This window comes from Euprymna scolopes, chromosome 30 (assembly GCF_053919585.1).
Source record: "Euprymna scolopes isolate OS-2025 chromosome 30, ASM5391958v1, whole genome shotgun sequence".
In the NCBI taxonomy this organism is placed as follows: domain Eukaryota; kingdom Metazoa; phylum Mollusca; class Cephalopoda; order Sepiida; family Sepiolidae; genus Euprymna; species Euprymna scolopes.
This window is the reverse complement of record NC_136511.1, coordinates 83,925,275-83,946,651: the sequence shown is the minus strand read 5'-3', so window position 1 is coordinate 83,946,651 and position 21,377 is coordinate 83,925,275. Positions and strand designations below refer to the sequence as shown.

The following is a 21,377-nucleotide window of genomic DNA, read 5'->3' as shown; positions in this document are numbered from 1 at the left end:
TTTTTTTTTTTTTTTTTTTTTTAATATTTAAAAAAAACACTAGAAATTTATTGAGATCACCAAATTATTTTATTAGGTGATAGTTTTTATTTATGTTCCGAAGGGGCAAATAACTCTAAAACAAAGATTTTTTAAAAAATTGATGTTGGAATAATTCCAAATAAATTTTATTAAATGTGTTATTAATATAATTATTGTTTAAAATTTATTAAATAACGATTTTAAATAGAACACTTATAACAATTCTCTCGCTAGAAACATTAACTAAGATACCGCTATTTAATAAAATCGATATGCAAATGAGATGATCTCTTTATTGTATCTAGTTTGTAAGAATGATACTATATATAGAAATAAATGAAAGAGTAAAGTAGGGAACCTTTTGTATATATTAATCAAATTGTGAACAAACAGACAGGAATACAAATTTATAATATATATAGATAAGTGATTAATGGGAATTTATAGGCATTGCAACGATAACCTTACAAGTTTGAATTGTTGAATTTTTTTTTTTTTTTTCAAAATAAGGGACAAGACTTTGTTTCATTTGATTTTCTTATTTTAAAATAAAACTACTTGATCAATTTGTGATTTTTGGAATATATTTTCATTTCATCACGAGTATGTATATCATACAGATTTTTCTTGTTTATCTGGAATTTCAGGTTACAATATTAACAAGATTGCTCAGTTTTATCTGTTTTTTCTATAATTATTTTTCTTTTTTTTGTTTTTAATACAAAGGAAATTCTAGAGTTGATTTTGTGATAAAACCAGTAAAAATACATTGGTTCAATTCTACTTAAAGCACCTCAAAACCTTATAAACAGCCAAAAGGACAAATATTGGTTTGACACTGGTTTCTTTTTACTTCTAATTAAATTATAAACTAAACAATTACAGATTTTTTGTTTTCTACAATTTAGAAATTTTAAAATTAGAATTATGCACCCAAATCCTAGTATTTATTAGATAAGCAAATTTTTTTAACACACACATGCATTAAAAACAGTTTTAAAGTTAATGAATTCTTATTCTTTTGACGAGTCAGGGCTGGAAGATTAAAAAATTCACATAAAAATTATATTGAATGGTTCTGCGCTAAAAAACAGGTGCTGTCAAAAATTGAACAGTTGAACATGCTGAAAGAAATAAACAGTAAGATGGACAACACGTTAGAATCTGGAATATAAACATTTTATTTATTTATAGTTAAAGCAATACAAATTGTTTTGGACTACTAAAATAATTTCCAACTCTATTGATAATGTTTAACAATTTATTTTTTATTATTGCTCATGTTTTCAAAGCGGATTTATTTTTAAGCAATAATTTGAATTAATATTTTAAGCCGTATTTATAAAAGTCCAAATAGCCCAGGTGATAAAACATTAGAGTGAAGATTTGTGTTTTGGTATGGATTTCCGGTCTTGGCATCTGCTTTATTTGTTGGGAATTCATTATTTAGTATTAATTCCATTTCTAAAAGTAATTACAATCTTTGATATTTCAAAGTAAGACAAATTCTGCAATGTATTTAATACGTTTATAAAAGTTATGACTGCCAGACAAAATCCCTATTTATATAAGAAATTTCTAATTAAAAAGGTAATTCTTTTTAATTAAAAATTAATTTTTTTAAAGCAAAAAACATTTAAATAAGTGATTTACGAAACTGTTTGTTTCGTAAATTTTATAGATTTTAAAAAAGGAGTATTTAATTGTATTAAGTACTTATTTATAAGCAAATATAAAAAAAAAACTTGGCTCCCCATGAGGGCAGTTAGAGACAAGGTCAGTTTTTAATATAGGGAAAATCCAGCTCCTTAGAAACAGGCATTCTGGATTAAGGAAAAGTTTGAATTGCTTTAGTTCTTCAATAACTAAGAATAAAGATGAAGTGTAATATCAAAGCAAATACTACACTTTGCTTCTAGCCAAAAAGATCATGGACCATTTTGATCTCTTTAGGAGGCAAGTAAATAAAGACACCATTGCTGCAATGTTTTTTTTAATCTTTGTTTTCTTAGTTTTATTTACAAAACATTTTATAATAAACAGTGTGTTGCTGAAATTTTATTTCATTTTGCTTGGAAATATTTAATACTAGCAGATGTATCCGGCGTGTCCCAGTATTAAATGTAATGTTAAATTCCTTTAAAAAAAAAAAAAAATGAAGTAAAAAAAAAAAAAAAAAAAAAAAAAAAAAAAAAAAACAGAAAGAAACACATTCACATGCGAATACTATGTTTTTTCTAAACAGTTCTTGTAAGAAAAAAAAAATACTCAAGCTGAGATTGAAATCAAAACCCAAACGCAATGAGTCAAGTACAATAACCATTAGGTCAGCTTGCCACAATCTTTAAAAAGTGTTTTGAAACCTACTTATTCTTAACATAAGGAAGCTGTCATGTGAACGATTCTTGCATGCACAGTTGTGAAACAGTTAACAGATAAAATCCGACGCCCCCCCCCCCCAAGTACCAATTTTCCAATTTTGACCCCTTAGTAGCCCTTTTTTCCACATGTGTGAATACTCTATATACCAAATTTCAAGTCTGCAGATCAAAAATTTGTTGATTATAGAGGTTGAGAAGTGTTCACACACACATTCTCACTTTTATAGATATATATACTAGCAGTTCAGCCTGGCTTTACTCTGGCTCTATGTACTGTTCCTTACTTTATGTGCATATGTATATATATATATATATATATATTAAAAAGTTTGACTCATGTTCAGGTAACCTACATCTAAAATTTCAAGTGTTTAGACCCAAAATTGGCAGGAGTTTGGTAGAGTCTGCAAAAGTCAGCTCTTTTAACTTTGACCTCTTGGCAGCCAAATTTTTTTCCCAAAAACTGATTAAAAAGCTTACTGCATGTCTAAATACCCTTCATGTAAAATTTCAAATGTTTACACCAAAAATTGGCTGAGTAATTTGGTAGAGACCAGAGATCAAATTTTTTAGAACTTTGACACCTTAACATTTCTTTTGGGCTGAAATCAGATTAAAAAGTTTGATCCATGTCCAAGTAATTTACATCTAAAATTTCAAGTCTTTAGACTCAAGATTTGCGGAGGAGTTTGGTAGAGTTTTCAAAGGTCAAATTGTTGAACTTTGATCCCTTGAAACCAAATTTCTGGCCGAAAACAGATTAAAAAGATTTTCCCAAATCTCAATACCTCCTATATCAAATCTAGAGTCTGTAGACTGAAAATTGACAGGCTAGTTTGGTAGAGAAATGTGTACACACACACCCACACACACACAATTTCACTTTTATAGATAAGTAGATAACTAACTACCTCACAAAATACATCTTTCACTAAATTAAAAATTGATTTTGTTTTCTAACTACTTTTGGGACAGAAAAGTAAATAGACATCATCTGTGTAATGTTATTTTACATAAATAAAATTGTATTTTTGAAAATTGTATTTTATTAAGCTTGTAAATAAATCTGCACAACATCCATTTATTTCAATGTTTTTTTTTGTTTAAATTTGTTTATGCATTTTATTTAAGTTAGTTACATTTTTGTTTTTTAATAGAAAGTTAACTCTTTCTTTTTATAAATCTGTACAAACCAGCATGTCCTTTTGGTCACTCATGATTTTGAGATGCCTCAAGTATAATCGATCCAATACCTTTTAATGTCATGGAAATAACAAACAAATTATTCAACAATTTTTTTTCTCGAGAGAAAAATTTAACACTCAATAATATTAAATTATTTAAAAATAATCTATGTATTTTTTTTCATTTTTAACGCTTTTAAAATCGTTAAAGTTTGACCTCAGTTTTAAGACCTTCCAAATTATGTGGCTTTAGAAGTTTTTTGAAAAACGATTTCCCATTAACCTAATTGTATCAAATTTTAATTTATTGCTCTTTTTCTTATAGTGGCTTTTTCTTTCCTTTTTAGGTTTAATCTGCATTTGTTGGTGGTCCAGCCAGCATCATTCTCATCAACCGGGCCTCTTGGATCATTTCATCGTCTATTGCAGTGCCCTACGTGGCCTTTATGCCTTCAGCCTTGCATTGTTGCTTGGCGAAACTGATCTTCCACAAAAACATATCATGGTCACTTCATTATTTGCTTTCATCTTCTTTGCAGTTTTTGTGCAGGTAAATATCCATAGACACCTATTCTGTTACGTGTTTGTATAAGTAAATATTTATGCCTCCATCTTCTTGTTTAAATGCAAATAGACACTCCACCTTTAATTTGATATTCACTTTTGTTCCCACTCCCCAACATTTCCATAGACAAATTTGTTTTGGCAATCATAGATCTCTTAGTTCTGATGTATTTGCGAAAGGCATCAAATGTGCTGATTTTTTTTTTTTTTTTTTTGCAGGGAGGCTTTCCTCCTACATCATACGTGCCTGCTATTTCAAAATGGTCATCCTTTTGGTATCTACTAGGTTTAATTTTGCATTATGGTTCTTGTCCAGAATTCCCTCCATAATAAAAAAGGGAATAAAGGAAATTTTTTTTATGATGTACATACCCCTAACAAAACTAAAATATTCCCCCCCCCCCCAAAAAAAAAAACACATAAATTGATAAAGTGGTTTTATTTTTAAATAATAAAATCAAATTTTATGAACATTCAAGGAATGTCGGGTTTGACTGCCATTTTAAAAAATAATCTAAAAAAAAAATAAGAGAAATAATTCAATAATTCATACTGGATTTATATTGTAATGCGTATGAATTCCCATTAATTGCTTAAAAATTTTCTTTATGAAAATTAAAACTACTTGATCAATTTACGTGATTTTTGGAATATAATATTTTCATCTTGTCACTGGTATATACATCATACATATTTTTAAAAATTTTGTTTTTTGATATAGGAGAGTTCTGGACAAGAACCTGCATTCAGGTCTATATATGTCTATATCCATTTTTTTTTCTTAATGAAAAAATAACCATTTCACCTGTAATTTGGATATTCACTTTTAAACCCCAACATTTTTATTGACTAATTTATTATAGGATGAAATATATTTTGTTAACATATGATATCCCTGAAGAAATCGTTTCAGCCATAATAATCCTGTATAAGAATTCTAAAGCCATGATGTGCTCATTGGATGGCGACATCGACTTCTTTGAAATAAAAGATGGTGTACTACAGGGTGACACTCTAGCTTCATTCTTATTTGTGATCTGTATCGATTACATACGGAAACAATCTGTTGATCAATATGAGAAATATGGCCTAACATTGTCTCCAGCATGAAGCAGACGATATCTAGCAAAGAAGATTTACCGATGTCGATTATACTGATGATCTTGCTTTGTTAGCTGATGACAATGCTAAGGCACAAAAGTTGCTACATATCCTGGAAGAGTCATCTGTTATAGTTGGACTGCATACAAATGCAACTAAAATAAAATATGTCCTTCCACCAAACTGACTCAATTGAAATATTAGACAGAACACCTCAAACAAGTAGATAACTTCGAATATCTTGGCAGCCACATCACATCCACTGCAAAAAGATGTTTCCGTCAAAATAACCAAGACTTGGAATGCACTTAATCGGCTGAAAGTTATATGGAAATCTGCCCTCTTGGAGCAGATTAAGAAAAACTTTTTTTTTTTTCTAGAGCAATAGTAGAGATGGTGCTGCTTCATGGTTCACCAGCATGGATTCTCAGTAAAAAAAAATCTTGAAAGGAAGTTAGATGGAACTTACACTAGAATGAGGCAGTGTTAAACTGGAAAACACACCCAACCATTAGCCTTCTGTATGATTGCTTGCCCATGATCTCTTTAATAATAAGAGAAAGAACACTGAGGTCATCAGTGATGTGGTACTGTGGGATCCTAAACATGCAACTGCTGAACTAGGAAGACCTACATAAATTTTTTACACAAGGCAGTGGCTTACAACTTTAATATCTTCCTAAAGCCATAGAAGATAGAGGGAAAGAGTCAATTTGGTCAACTCATCTGATACGATGAATTTGTGCAATCATAAATCTGTCAATTAATTTCACACTGACTATATAATTTGAACTTTATAGTGTTTCTGGTCTGTTCTTTCATATGCATCTAAGACGTGGACAATAGATTCCAATTTTATAGCTCATGTGAAATAATTAGTAAAAAACAGACTGGTCTATAAAAAGATTGAGTCATTGATGTAGAGGAAGTTATCCAAAGTAAAAGAGTAAATTGATTCGGTCATATGCAAGGGATCTTTTAATAAAAATTGAACAAAATTAGTTTTAACTGAGATAATGGGAGGGGGATAAGTATATAGACCCAAAAGGAATTGGAATTAGTTGGTGATTGAAGACAATTGCAATTAATGAATAAAAACATGGTTAATAGAAAATTATGGTGACAATTAACAAAGAAATCTAATCTTTTCAAAGGATAAAATTTGTAAATGGAAAGAGATTGTATGTCCTCAGTAAATATTGCTTTTGTTTTTGTTGATTATATGTAAAATTTTATTCAATGAATTCTTTAAAAATACAAATCTTTAGTATGCGTTTATTCCATTTCCTGTAAATGCCAAGTTTGATTAGATTCACAAAGGTTAAAGGTTATGTCAGGATAAACCTTGTGAATAGGACAGCCATGATGAGAATAGTAGTCCGAATAATCCTAATTATCAATTTTCATCCCAAAACTTCAGAAACAAAAATTTTATTTTGGGAATTCAGTGGACATATTTTTAATCAAGTGGTGGAGGCTTTTTCATTATTTTGCTATCTGTTTCTATTTATTGATAGAACAAATACAAGTCTTTTGCTCGTATATTTTTCTTTTTTAATGTTAACAGAATTTGACCTTAAAAGTTCTGCAAAATTCGTTGAAAGAAGAACAACTTGCCAACAAGCAAGAATTGATCTCATCAGAAAAATTCAAAGAAAATGTAAGTAAAACTTCAGATCCTTTTCTCTTCTAATAAAGATAACTTGTCGGATGTTAGACCTAAATAGCTATGTATCTGACAAATGAATGTTTGGTTCTCTTCCTTTTCATTTCTGAAATGTGTTCTTCATACTAAAAACATGTAATCTGTTTCAGTTTCTTTCTAAAAAGTATTTTTCTTACAAGGAAGATTATTATAATAGACAATTTTATAGTGACCCAAACGACTTAAAATGTAAGGGAGATAATTCCTATTTTAACTTGAAAATATGGATTGATTGTATTTATTTGCTTCCTCACTGAGCAAATTAGGCACAAGGCTGTTTTTTAATGTGGAGAGGGGGAGGGGAAAGGGAACCAGCTCTCGAGAGAGGAGGGAAGTGATGCCTCTTAGTATATAGGGTTGCCTCTACATAGACCAGAAACTGATTGCCACAAGTTGAAGAAAGAACGGTCTTTGATTGCAACATCTGCTGGAACAGATATTACACTTTGATCTTTGATGCCCGGGCCACGGAGGCTCAGGCTGAATGAATTAATGTCATTCAAAAAATCTTTTTTTTTTTTTCTTTTTTTTTTTTTTAAATTAAAAATTTTTAAGATTTTTTTTTTTTTTTCCTATCTTTGTGACGTTAGCATATTTTTTCATATTATTTGGATTATTCGCACTACTGTTCTCATGTTGAGTATTATTTTCACAATGTTTTGGCCAATGTAACCTCTGACCTTCTTCAGGTGTATTTTGTTGAATTCAGAAATCTTTTTGTCAAATCTAGAATCTGCACAGAATTGAACTCTTTATTTAATCAGTGGGGTTAGCATGCTCTTGTTCCAAAGATCAACTGAAATGTGAAAATAACACTCAAGATGATGACGGTAATTTGAAGAATGCAAATAATACAAATTATACATCCTCCGCTCAGAAATTCAGAAACATAATTTTGTTTGAGGATTTTAGCTAAAATTGCATTAATGAATCCTAAACTATGCCATGTTGGTAAAGCTAATTCTCTATAATTCTGGAAGCTCGTCTCTTCCATCTTGATCATTATTTGCGCTCTTTGAGATAAATATTGGTCTTCATAGTCTAACTTCAATTGTTTTCAGTTAATCTGTTGTCAGTTGCGTTTACTAGGTATGACATTCAATCACATCTTATAGCAAGGCCCCCAATTTTGGTACTTTAGAGAGTAGTCATTCCTTATTTATCGCTACCCTCTTGGTGTATTCTGATAGTAATACATGCCATCTACGAGTTAAACAAAACCTCTTTTGAGCATAAAATGAAATTAAACCCAGGACATTTACATTACAGATAACCTTTAAAAAATACTAGCGTTCTTGTCCATAATTTCTCGTATATTAATAAACAAAAGCAAAGAAAAAAATCTCAATGTACTTACCCATGATGAAACAAAAATATCATATTCAAAAAATTACATAAATTGATCAAGTAATTTTATTTTTAAGAAAATCAAATTTTATGAGTAACCGAAGAATGGCTATCTTGTCCACCACTTTGATAACAATTTGAAAAAAATAAGGAACATAACTCAACAATAATTAAAACTTGCGAGATTTATGTTGTAATGCTTACAAATTCCCATTAATCACTTAAAGATGATTTTGTTTATTAAAATAGAACTATGAGATTAAATGTATGTAATCTTTGGAAAATATTTTTGTTTTGTCATGAGTATGCATATCAAAGATTTTTCTGTTTTTTAATATAGAAAGAATTCTGGACAAGAACTGATATTAGATTACTCATGATCTGTTAGTGATTCATTAGGTCAACACGATTACAGCTATTTGTTTTTCGTTTGATTTTTAATTATTTCTTTGTATAATTTAAAAAAATGTCCCCCTGTCCCTTCAAAAAGAATCATATTACATTATTGAATTCCAGATAATGCCAGATTAGTACGTGTACGAAAATAAAAATTGTAAGGATTTAAAAAACAAATAAATAAAAAATTTAGTTGAATTTTGCTTTAAATTCTTTTGTGTTTAGTTTTTTATTCTCTTATCAATTTCAGCTGCTGGATCAAATATTTACCGGATTCAAAGATGTGACTGATTTATTTGGATACACCATTCTCAGGGAAGGGTAAGTCTGGCAACTTTTTCCTTTCATGTTAACTACAGGTTCTCTTGAAAAATTGTCCAGTGGAATATTATCTATCTACTAATACTAGTCTGTGTTTTGTTAAAATTGACAGAAAAAAGATTCTTGTCCAGAATTCCTTTAAAAAAAAAAAAAAATTAAGAAAGAAAAATGTGTTTGATGTACGTATCTGTGACGAAATAAAAATATCTTATTAAAAATATGTAAATTGATCAAGTAGTTTTATTTTTATTAAGAAAATCATTTCTTAGGCAATTAATCACAATTTGACATTACAACAGTTCGCAAGTTTGAATTATTGAGTTAACTCCTTTGTTTTTCTAGATTTTTAAAAATGGCAGCTGCTAATCTGTTATTCATAAAATTTGATTTATTTAAAAATAAAGCTACTTGATCAATTTGTGATTTTTAGAATATATTTTTGTTTCATCATGGATATGTACATTAGAGTAGGTCAATTTTTAACTTTTTTTTTTTTTTTTTTTTTAATCTAAAATGTTGCAGCAAAGAAAGTTGCACAAATATATTGGGAGTATAAATATAAAAAAAACTAGGTCTCCAACATCAGCCATTAGATGAGCATTTGATTTTTAAAATCGTCTACCTTGATATACGACGAAATCCTTGTCTTAAGATTTATATGTGAAATTATTTAGTATTTTGCAGTTTCAGTCAAGGAGTGTATTTATTTAAATGAATTATAGAATAACTGATATGCTAAATATTAAAAAATTTATAAATTCCCCTCCTGCCCCCCTCCTAAAATTTCTGAAACGCTGCATTAAAATGAGTTATAATTGTAAAAAGGATGGGATTTTCTGTTATCAATGAAAAAAAGAAGTTTTAATTCTGTTTGGAAAAACAGTTTTAACATAAAATACTGCACATATTACTATTAGTGAATTCTCTGTTTCTGCAAAAATACTTAACAATAGCAAAGTAAAAAATTATTTTTGCTCCATCATGTCAAAATTCTCCCTATATAAACCCTTTGAAGCAAAAAATGGCCTCATTTCTCAGCATAAAACTTTAGCAAGTATGCCTGTCTTGCTTCAAGATCATAGACTGATTGGCAGGCTTCAAATGTTAATTTTATAGCCCTTTCCACACTTTGTGAATGTGCAGACAAATCCAGTAACTCTTGCTTTCTTCCACTTGTCAATAATTCCCGAAGTTCATCATCAGAAAATCCTTCAGTAAATGCTGGCTCCGAAAGTCCAGTTTGGCAAAGGTCTATCAAATGTGTCTGATGTTAAGCCTCAAAATTTATTCTCAAACGCTTTTTTCGCTGGTTCTCCATTCCTGAAAAATAAAAGGGAAATCAATTTATTTAATTGACTTGAACGAATGAACAGAAGTTTTATTTTTCTTATAATTTTCTAAAAATACTAATTGATAATGAACGTATAAATCGATGTTTACAATTTGATCAGTTTTGGATGAATGTTTACTTACGTAATGGATAAAATTTTATTTACATCTTTTGCTCTCACTTCCAGTTCATCTGATTTTAACATTGAAAACAAAATATTCTCTGGCAAAAGCATTAAATTGAATATTTTTAATGCAATTCCTTAAATTTTTGGAGGCTGCTTTTTTATCTGCTGGGTCATAGATAATTGCTGGTTATGGAATTTATTATCTATTTTAATTTCAAACCAGCTAACTGCATATACTTTTGCAATAAATCTAACCAGGGTTGCTTTTTATTGGTTAGTTCTGAGGGATAAATTTTTCTGGTCCATAAACACATTAATCTAATGGCTAAAGTAAGCCATCTTGCCCGATTTAAAGGCCCGATCCTCCATGCTGCATATTTAGGATCTACTTTACCCCTTGAAATCCCAACAGCATACTTTCAAAGTAGTCTTTGGTCCCCAGTGAGATCAGTTTTCAGTTAGACTAGAGTACATACTGTCTGGAGGATTACTTTTTATCAAAAAGTCAACTTGATGCAAATGATGGTAATTGTTGCCACACAATTTTCCGAGTGGACCAGTGAATGACGTTGGGCTTTGTTCAGTTCCATCAATAGAATTAAGTAACGCCTTAAAAATATTCTGGAGTAGGGAGAAACTAATGGTATGTATTTTCCTATTTAGTTTATTCTCTAAAGATGTAACCAACCCTGATTTACACCCAGTATTTGTGCTTTTGTTATCAAAAAGTACAGTTTTAGTGTATCTGCACTGTTATACTATTGTAAAACATTGATAACTTCATTTGCTAGAACAGCACCAATTGCTCCAACAGTAGGTATCACTATTCTTTCTGTAATTTAAATTTGCTAAGACATAAAATGCAAAAAAAATTTTATTTTTATATTTGTAATAAGCTCTGGTTAAAACATGTGTAGAATGTAAACAAACCATATATGGTGTCTGTGTAAATGAAAAAATTACCGGGGGGGGGGAGAAGGCCCGATTTCATAGTTGTTGAATTTATTTTAAATGAAATATTTTGCAGTGTTTCCTTTTTTATCGATGCTCATTTAGTTTTCTTAAAACAATAGCGATATAAGAAGCAAGCAAGTTTTTGATTATATTTCTTTATATTTTTTTCTTCAAAAAGCAGCATTAATATGACAGTTATTTTTTATTTAATACTAGCATAAAGTCAGCATATTGAATTTTTTCAATATTTAAATTCGTTTGCTAATAAAAAACAAAAAAACAATAAAGTTTTGGAAAAATATATTTTGGGTTATTATTATTTAGGTTATAAAACAGTTTTCTCTGCATAGACATAGTGATAATTCCAAAATCGTACTACCCTAAGATACATCATACAGATTTTCTGTATTTTTTTTTTTTTAATATAGAGGGAATTTAGGACAAGAATGAAAAAAAAAAAAAGCAAAATTATGTTTTGCCAGTGTTTGCATGAATATTAATACAAAATGATAGAGTTCTGTAATATAAGTTTCATAAATTATCATTTCTGATGACATAAACAAAACCCCCCACTATTGATTTTTTTTCTTTTTTAGTGGTGGATTTTTCTGAATTTATTTTGGGTGGTGGGAGTTGTCTAACTTGCTATTTGCTTTCCCTCACCTTTTGAAATGTTTTTGTCCAAGTGCTAGAAAAAAGCATGTTTTTTTTTTTTTTTTTAAGAACTGGAAAGTCACACATTTTAGAAAACTTTTTTTATAACTTTAAATGAGAAAATTTGAAAACCTGAAAATGTTGTGAAATGATTTTACATTTTTATTTACTTTTTAACAGCAAAAAAAAAGTAAATAAAAATGTTTTATCATTTCACATCAAATTCATAAAAAAAAATGTTTTCTAAAATGTGACTTTCCAGTTCTTAAATTTTGTGCTTAAACCAAGCGATTGCACACACAGATCTTAAACAGCACTGATATAAGACATATTTTTTCTTTGGAGGCTTCGACCTCTTATCACAACATTATGAAGGGGAAGAAAAAAAAAGAAAAAAACTTAATCGGACTGACATCTCCTTGATAAAGCCAGGTTATTGGCAAAAATTCGGACTTTAACAATAGCAACAAAAAAAAAAAAAAGTAACTATCATTTAACATTTTCAGGTTTTCAAATTTTTTCATTTGTTTTTTTTTTTTTTTTTTTTTTTACTAATTTTGGTGTGCTTGGGCAGTTTTATATTTACTTACATACAAGTACATACGCATTCGTTTTTATTAAAGTAGAAAATATAAAATTTTGTTACCTGGATTTTATAAGTTGAATTACACTAGCATTCAAGCTGAAAAATCAAACTTTGATTCTGATTAGCAAAATTTAATTTATTATTGTTATTTGAATATATGTTTTTTATTTTTTAATTTATTTATTAATTTTTTTTTTAAGACTAGTAGGGCTTGCGTTATGATTATTGTTTAGAGAAAATATAAAATATTAATTGAAAAGAAAATCAGAAAAAAATCCATTTCACTGTAAATAATTAAGGTGATTAAAATAAGATTTCTGTATATTTTTTATGAAGATAAAAACTTATAAAAATATTTTTGTATATAAATAAGTAAATAAAATTAAGTTTGAAGTGGGGGTTAGGCTCCCTACACTATATGGGTTAATAGTAAACCCCCCTTCCTCTCGGCTTTGTTAGTATTTTAAAATACTTTTTAAATAAGTATTGTTTATATGTTAAGAAAATAGATTACTCTAAGTTTTGGGAAACTGGGTTCCTTCAAATTAAAATAGGGGCTAACCACCTCCCCAATAAAAAAGACATTATCAATGGTCCCTCCATGTGACAACATTAACAAAATGTTTTCCCTTTTTTATTCTGTCATCGATTAAGGAGTTCTTCTAGACTGAGGTAATATTTGACAAAAAAAAAAAGCAACCTTATAGCTAACTTTAAAATTACATCACTAGGAAGAACTTGATTTAATGAAGATAATATTTGATAAATTTTAACTGAAGAAGTTATTAAACAAAGAAAATTCAGAATGGTGCAAAAAAATGCATAATTTTTTTTGAATATCTGAAACTTGCTTATATAGACGCATAAAACTGATATCGGTATTTGTGATTCAGTCAATGCTAGCAGCCATATTCTCATTGATTTTTATTCCATTAACTTGGAATTTTTACAGAATGAATAAGCAACAAACAGTGGTGGAAAGAATGAAGTGCCATATGGAGTAATCATTATTTAGATTTAAACCCTAATAGTGTTTAGACAATAGTAAGAAATAACAAAAAAATGAAGAAAAATCCCCAGTGGATGTAAGGGACATAAGACTAGATATTAGTGAAAATATCTGCTAATGTCTTTGTGAAATACTTAGTTGACAGGAACAACAAAATCAGAGAAAATGTAAGAAATTTCGAAAGGAAACAAAATGTACACATATTTTCTGAACACACTAATTACTTAGCCTAGGTAGTTGATGGGACAGGTTAGCATAGAAAGCTTTTGGTTGAAAACCCATAATAGTGAAAGTAACATAAGAAAAATCGACTTAGTTTTATTATATAGAAGACTATTTTAGTATTTTATATTTTGCTTTGTTATCATGAAAGCAAAATGAGGTTCACATTTAACTTGGATACTGAACCTAACAAAAAAATAGACAGAAATATTTGTGATTCTTATCCAGAATTCTCCCTATATTTAAAAAATAAAAATAAAAATCCGTATGAGGTATCCATGACAAAATGAAAATATCATATTCCTAAAATTATGTAAATTAAACAAGTAGTTTTATTTTTATAAAGAAAATCATTTTTAAGCGATTAATGGAAATTTGTAGGCATTACAACATAAATCTAGTATGAATTATGGAGTTACCTCCCTTGTTTTGTGAGATTTTTTCAAAATGGTGAGTGAGATGGTCACTCTTTGGATGCTCACAAAATTTGATTTTTGTTAAAAATAAAACTACTTGATTAATTTATCTGATTTTTGGAATGTGATATTTTTGTCTCACCATGAGTAGGTATATCATAAACATTTTCTTTATTTTTGGTTTCTAATAAAAGGGGAATTCTGGACAAGAAACAAAATCATTAATTTTAGCAGGTTAATTACATCATGCCTGATCATGGTAATGCTCTGCTGATGAATAACTTCTGCCACTGCTAACTAGCAGAGCGTTACTGCTATCAACCAAGTGAAGCTTATCAGATGTGTGCATTCTACTGACGTATGAGCATGAAACTTAGCCATGCGTTGCATGGAGAGAAATGATATGAGAATGATATGGTTGATGTGTATTTTGAAAGGCTTGAAGATAGGCTTACATCTGATAACTTCATAGGAAGATTGAATCTGGGCCATATGGGGAAATGTATGCAGAGGAGGTGACTTTGTTGGTTTGGCCATATTGAAAGAATGTATGAGTGTTTGGGTTAGTAGATGTAAAACAGTTGAGGTAGTAGGGTCAGTTGACAGAGAAAACAAAGGATGTGATAAGAATGAATTTGAGAGAAAGAGACATAAATGAAGACCTGGCCAGAGATAGGTTAGTTAGAAAATCAACTTCTAAAAGTGGTTCAACACCTGCTAACATATGAAACAGATGGTAAAATGAATGTGATTGATTTTGTGCCTATCCTTTACACTCTCCCCTTTTCCTTTGTTTCTTTTTTATTCTACCATCCCTTTCTCTTTTACTCTTTCTCTTCCCAGCTTTTGTCCCTCTGTTGTTACTTCGACGCTAATGAAAGCCATGCTCTGCCATCAGCAAAATCATAACTTTTATGTATAAGTATTGTAATTTTATGCATATTATGTACAAGTTGCCTTTAATAAGACTTCAGACTCTTTTCATATAAGCACTTTTATTGATAGTACACATCTGACACTCTAGTCCCCTTTGAAGTAATCTCCTCCGGCTGCAATGCACTTATTGTACCATTCCAACAACTTCTGGAAGGCTCTATGAAGTCCTCTTATGTGAATGTGTTTGTAACCCTCATCACAGCCTCTTTCATCTTCTCAATTTTCTCATAATGACAGCCTCTAAGGTTTTCTTTGAGCTTAGGACATAACCAAAAGTCACATGGAGCAATGTCTGGATTATAGGGAGAGTGAGGAACTGTCTTGATGCCCATCTTGGTCAAATAGTTTGACAAGGATGGAGTTGTGGACTGGTGCATTTGTGTAAATCTTCTGCATCTTCACTTTCTTGCGAACAATTGCATGTACAGTTCCCACACTGACATCAAACTGTACACTTATTGTCTCTATAGACACACGATGGTCCTTATCCATGAAATTCTTTACTCGGCTAATCAACTTTGGTGTTCTAACTTCCTTACTCCTCCCACACCTCATTATCCCCTCACATACTCCCGGCCTTGTTTGAATCTTATGCCTTTCATAAACTGATACTTGATTTATTATGCAAGATGGTCCAAAAGCAGTCTGAAGTATTCCATAAATTTCTGTGGCATTTTTTCCAAGTTTAAAACAGAATTTTATTGCTTATCTTTCTTTTTAAAGTGTCCTCATGTCCAGATTGCAATTTTGAAATTCACCAGCCGTGCCAATTGGGCTTTAGTAGGATGTATTCCAATTCCTGCTGTAGCTGTTCATTTGAATCTGAAATCATAAAAATTAGTCAGTCATTTCATAAGATGTATAGCAATAGCATAATGAACTTTCAAGATCTACGGCAATTTTAAATGTTGCGACAAAAAAGTCTGGAAACTTATTTAAGGCACCTTGTATATCCATATCTCTTGCTAGTTATATAAAGCATGATAGTTTGCACGTGTTCTTTAATTTATTATAAATGGTGGATTAAGCATACAAACCATTGTAACCTTTCCAATCCAGGTAAGTGACTTGAATGTTCGTTAGTAAAATGAAATATCTCTTTTGAATATTTACATTTCTTTATTGAACATAAATGGCAAAAAAAAAAAAAAATGATTTTATAAAAGTTTGGCTAAAAATGTTTAAAAAAAAAAAGGTAGCCTTTTTAAAAAAAAAATTTTTTTAATGGACTTTAAATTTTTCATTTTACCAATGCTTTTACTATAGTAAAATGATTTCAGTATTTTATACCAACACATCTCACTACAGTAATCGAACATTAAAAAGAAGTTTCTTTTAAAAACTGAAAGAAATCAATGATATTTGGCAATGCTGTAAGATCTTGACAATAGGGGAAAAATGTCTGTATCACCCTGAGGATGGCTCATGGAGCAGAAAATTTGGATTTGAAAAAAAAAAAATTCTGCATCATGTTACTTGCTTTCTTAACAGATTTTCAAATTTCTCAATATGCTGATGCTTCTGCTGCAGCCAAATTGATCAAAATATAAAAAAATTTTAAACTGAAAGGAAAATTATTTTTTATGCCTGTTTTGATTTTTCAGAAAGAACAAAAATGTGTTGCCATCAAATTTACATATGCTTTGGATAACAAAATGATACCTCTTCACTTCTATGTAATAACTAGATGTATCTGGCATTAAACGTAACATTAAATTCCTTAAAAAAATGAAGTAAAAAAAAAAACTGAAACCCGTTAGAAGCCCTTTTTTCTGCATGTCTGAATACATATATATTTACACCAAATTTCAAGTCTCTAGATCCAAAATTCGTTGAGTGTATAGGTTGAGAAGTGTCATCACACATATTTTCACTTTTATAGACGTATATAATATAATACTTCTATATAAGGAACAGTTCCTCTGTGTAGCAGCATTGCATAATTTGAACATTTTAAAATCCAAATTCATGCTGATTTAAAAAAAAAAAATTTTTTTTAAATAAATGAAACTAAGTTTTGACGTTTATATGCCCTCTTCAGAAATAAATGGTTGTTTTCTCTTTTTATGTGGCATATTGTCAAGTTTTTTTGTTTTTTTTTTAAAACCATTGAGTTAATCTCCTTTTTGCATTTAACAGCAACAAGATTTATTTGAACAGATACAATCATTCTGACGGCAAAAGGGTTAAATGATGTCTGACCTCCTCCTCCCTTTATACACATTCAGCCTCAGTTCATGTTAGATTTTTTTTATTTCATTTTTTTTTTTATTTCTTAAACTCTTCTAGCGATGACTCAAAATTATTAAAGAATAAAAAAAATGATAAATTGTTCTGCTTTAATGGCGCTAAATGTCTGAAGATAAGATAAAGAGAAAGCACTTAACGTTTCTGTTGGAAGCTTTGATATTGTGATTGCACTTAGTGCCAACTATCAGTCTGGTTACACAGATAAAGTATGTATGTATATATATATATAATCTACATGCAAGCTTCTAACATTTAGACTACTTACATAGTGTGAGATATGTCTGACCCCCCCCCCCAAGTCATTTCTTTATTTGAAGTAAAAAATTTTTTATAGACCAGATACCCTTTCCAACGCCAAACTATTGGCGACGAGGACCAATTTAAAGACATCATCTCTACATGATTGTTTACTAAGTCTGGTCTTGCAATATATATGCAGGGTGGAACGATAAATTTGTCACCCTAGAGAAAATGACACTACAGTTTTATTTTAAAACTTTTATTGAAAAAAATCAATTCAGGTAACTTGATTATGTAGTAGAGGTGATATCTATTCAATGTATCCGCCTTCAGCCGCAATCACCACCTTAATATGGGTCTGGAACTGGGAGCATGCCTTTTCTACAAGCGCTGGTGGGAGCTCGGCAAATACTCTGCGATCAGGCTGGCTTTGGTGGTCATGTTGGTGATGTTCTTGACATATGACCAAATGAAGTAGTCCAGCAGGTTCGTGGCAGGGGAGGAGGGGGGGCAGTGAAAGCAGGGTACAAAGTCGTAGCACTCCTCCTGAAGCCAAGCCTAGGTCTTTTTGGGCTTGTGGGCTGGCGCCGAGTCCTGCTGCCACACCCAGGGTCTGCCAGTGGCCACTAGATTGCACCTTAGGATCATCACACTGTTCAGCACACTTTGGTGTTGATTTTCAAGCCAACTTTGAAGATGTGAGGTGGCATGATGTAGCCCTCACTTGAAACCACTCCAAAGACCATAACTGTGGCTGGAAACTGTTTTCAACACCCCTGATCATCCGTGGCAATCCGGCAATGCATTTTGAGAGTGCTGGCAATGGTCCTGTTGTCATAACTTAGATTGGAAGAGAGCATGAGGTTTACAGCGGTGCGTCTTCAATCTTGCTCATTGAACATTGTATCACTTTCAGACATGATAGAAGGCTCCTATCACTCTCGGGATTTGTACACAACTGACTAACTAACAGATGGTCTGCAAAAAAAATGAAAACCGATTTTTATCAAATGGAAATGGAATTATGTTGTCTTTTCTAGGACGACAATTTTATTGTTCCACACTGTGTGTGTGTATCTCTCTCTCTCTCTCTCTATATATATATATATATATATATATATATATATATATATATATATATATAGAGAGAGAGAGAGAGCACTGCTGAGAGTGGTGATCAATGTTTCTATATTCATTGTTATAGATAACGCTTGTCTAAGTGGCCTGATGGATAGAGCTACTGACTATTGACTAAATGGTGGTTGGGTCGATCCAGAACTTTGGATGGATGCTGGTCTAATCATACAGAAGAGTGTGATACAGCAAAATAGTGGATTATTTATAAGAAAATAAAAAAAATTTCATGATTTTTGAAATATAATATTTTCATTTCATCATGGGTACGTACCTCATACAGATTTTTCTTTGTTTTAGTCTATTAATATAAGAGGAATTCTAGATAAGACAAGGGGGGAGATATCGTAAAGAGAAAGATTAATTTTGGATTTTTGTTCTTTCATTAAAATGAAGGTAAATGGCTTTGCAAACTCCCTTTTTTCTGATTCAAATAATTTTCATCTTAAGTTCAGTGGGTAAACTAACTGTTCACAATTCTAATATATAATGTGCGTATATTGAGGCAGCAAGTCATTGTAGAATCTGGTTAAATTCAAGTCTTTTGTCTTGATTTTTCTGTTAATTTTCTCAATTTAATGAGCATTTCTTCTTTCTTGGGTGGTAAATTGTGTAATATGAAACCGAGTGATTTTGTGTCTACCATTTTTTTCCTCTAGCACTTCCAATCCATGATTGTCATCAGGAGTCATTTTTTTTTTTTAAATTTTTTGTTGCTTATATATAAATAATTTATATAATTTATTTGTTTGATTTTATTTATTTAATTAGTTTAAATAAGTTGTTTGTCAGGTAGGTAAGGGTAAGGAGTGGTTGAGCTTATTTTATTGATATGTTATTTGTTAAATATTTTTAATGTTAGTACCTATATTAAATACTATTTTGTTAATGTTGGGCTGTATTTTTTTTTTTTATGGTAGTCACCACTTATCAAGGCCCGGAAGCCACTCAGGGATAAGGGTTATTGCGTGTACAGTAATCAATGGGATAATATCATAGTAATCGTTAGTAATGAAGGTTTGATAAAGTGTCTTACTTAAGGGGGCGGTTTATCAGGAATTTGTTTATGTTGGGCTTGAAGACATCCAAGTTGTAGTCAGGTGGGAAGCAGATAGACGGAACAGAGTTTCACAGGCGTGCACTTCTAAGAAAGAAGCTTTGTTCATGGAATCTACGTTTTGATTTAGGCACAGATAAAAAATGGGGAAAATTATTGACAGTGGTTTCAGCTAGACGGGTGTTTATCGTGAAAGACTGGCAAGGGGGGACCAGAGATTGGAGTTCAGATGGAGCACTTGCCATGGAAATAACGATAAAACAAAGACAGGTTTGCAACGTCTCTTCTGTGGGAGAGAGGTTGCAAAGAAGAGAAAAGGGTACCCCCCACTAAGTCACAAAGTCTATTTTGTACCTGTCAAGGCAGGATAGGCTGTTTTTTAGCAGCTCCTACCCAGATGTGGCAGCAGTACTCCATCCTTGGACATACTTGGCTTTTATATAGATAGAGAATTGCATCAGCAGTGAGATATCTTCTGGAGTGGTAGAAGGATCCTACCATTTTTCCAGCGACCTTGGCAACAGATTTGATGTATGTGTTCCATTTCAGGTCAGGAGTAAAAGTCAATCCCAGCAGTTTATCAAAACATGGAGCCTCCCCTAGACAAGAGCCATCCATTTCAATTGATACCAGATGGGGATCAGAGCGTTGATGGTATAAAGATAAGAGCTTGGTTTTAGATGCATTAAAAATAACCAGCCACCCCACTGCACTATGTGCTCAAGATCAGAAGAGAGAGAATCAGAACTTTGTCATTTATGGCCTTTAATGTGTTGCCATAGATTATCGTGTCATCAGCATAGATGTCAACAAATGATTTAAGTATGTGTTTTGGGAGATCATTGATGTAGATCAGGAAGAGAGTTGGGCCCAGGATGGACCCCTGAGGGACTCCAGCATTAATACTGTGGGCCTCTGATTTCTGCCCATCAACCACTACTCTTATGAGCCTATCAGAGAGAAATGATTTAATGATTGAGAAAACATTTCCAGTTATACCTTAGCTGGAAATCTTGTGAAGTAGTCCTTTATGTCATACCTTATCAAAGACCTTTGATATGTCAAGAGCAATTGCCCTAGAAATGAAGCCTTTGTCGAGAGATTTGCTAATCTTATGAGATATAACCGTTAGCACATCTGCTGTAGATCTAGCAGAACGGAAACCATATTGCATGTCACTAAGGAGGTTATTTCTGCTGCGGTGGTTGACTACTTCCTTATTTAATATGGATTCCAGCAAGTTACTCATGACACACAGGAGACTTATTGGTCTGTACTGAGAGGGAGATGACTTATCACCTGAATTTTTAAATACAGGGCATACTGATGAGGTTTTCCAGTATTTTGGAAAGCACTTCTCCTTAAGGCACCGGTTAAACAGTTTTGGAAGTATGGGGGCAAGTTCTGGTTGAAGCTTTTTCAACACTATAATTGGAATGCCG

General features: G+C 31.1%; 1 protein-coding gene across 5 annotated transcripts in view; it reads left to right on the top strand.

Annotated features, from left to right (window-relative positions):
• LOC145254865 (uncharacterized) overlaps nucleotides 1–21,377 on the top strand; it is a 212,983-nt gene that overhangs the window by 99,843 nt on the left and 91,763 nt on the right. For all 5 annotated transcript variants that reach the window (XM_080113735.1, XM_080113734.1, XM_080113733.1 and 2 more), the window contains exons 5-7: nucleotides 3,934–4,136; nucleotides 6,819–6,911; nucleotides 8,950–9,020. In XM_080113735.1, the coding sequence (XP_079969861.1) occupies nucleotides 3,934–4,136; nucleotides 6,819–6,911; nucleotides 8,950–9,020 (367 nt within the window). The remainder of the gene's footprint in view (nucleotides 1–3,933; nucleotides 4,137–6,818; nucleotides 6,912–8,949; nucleotides 9,021–21,377) is intronic.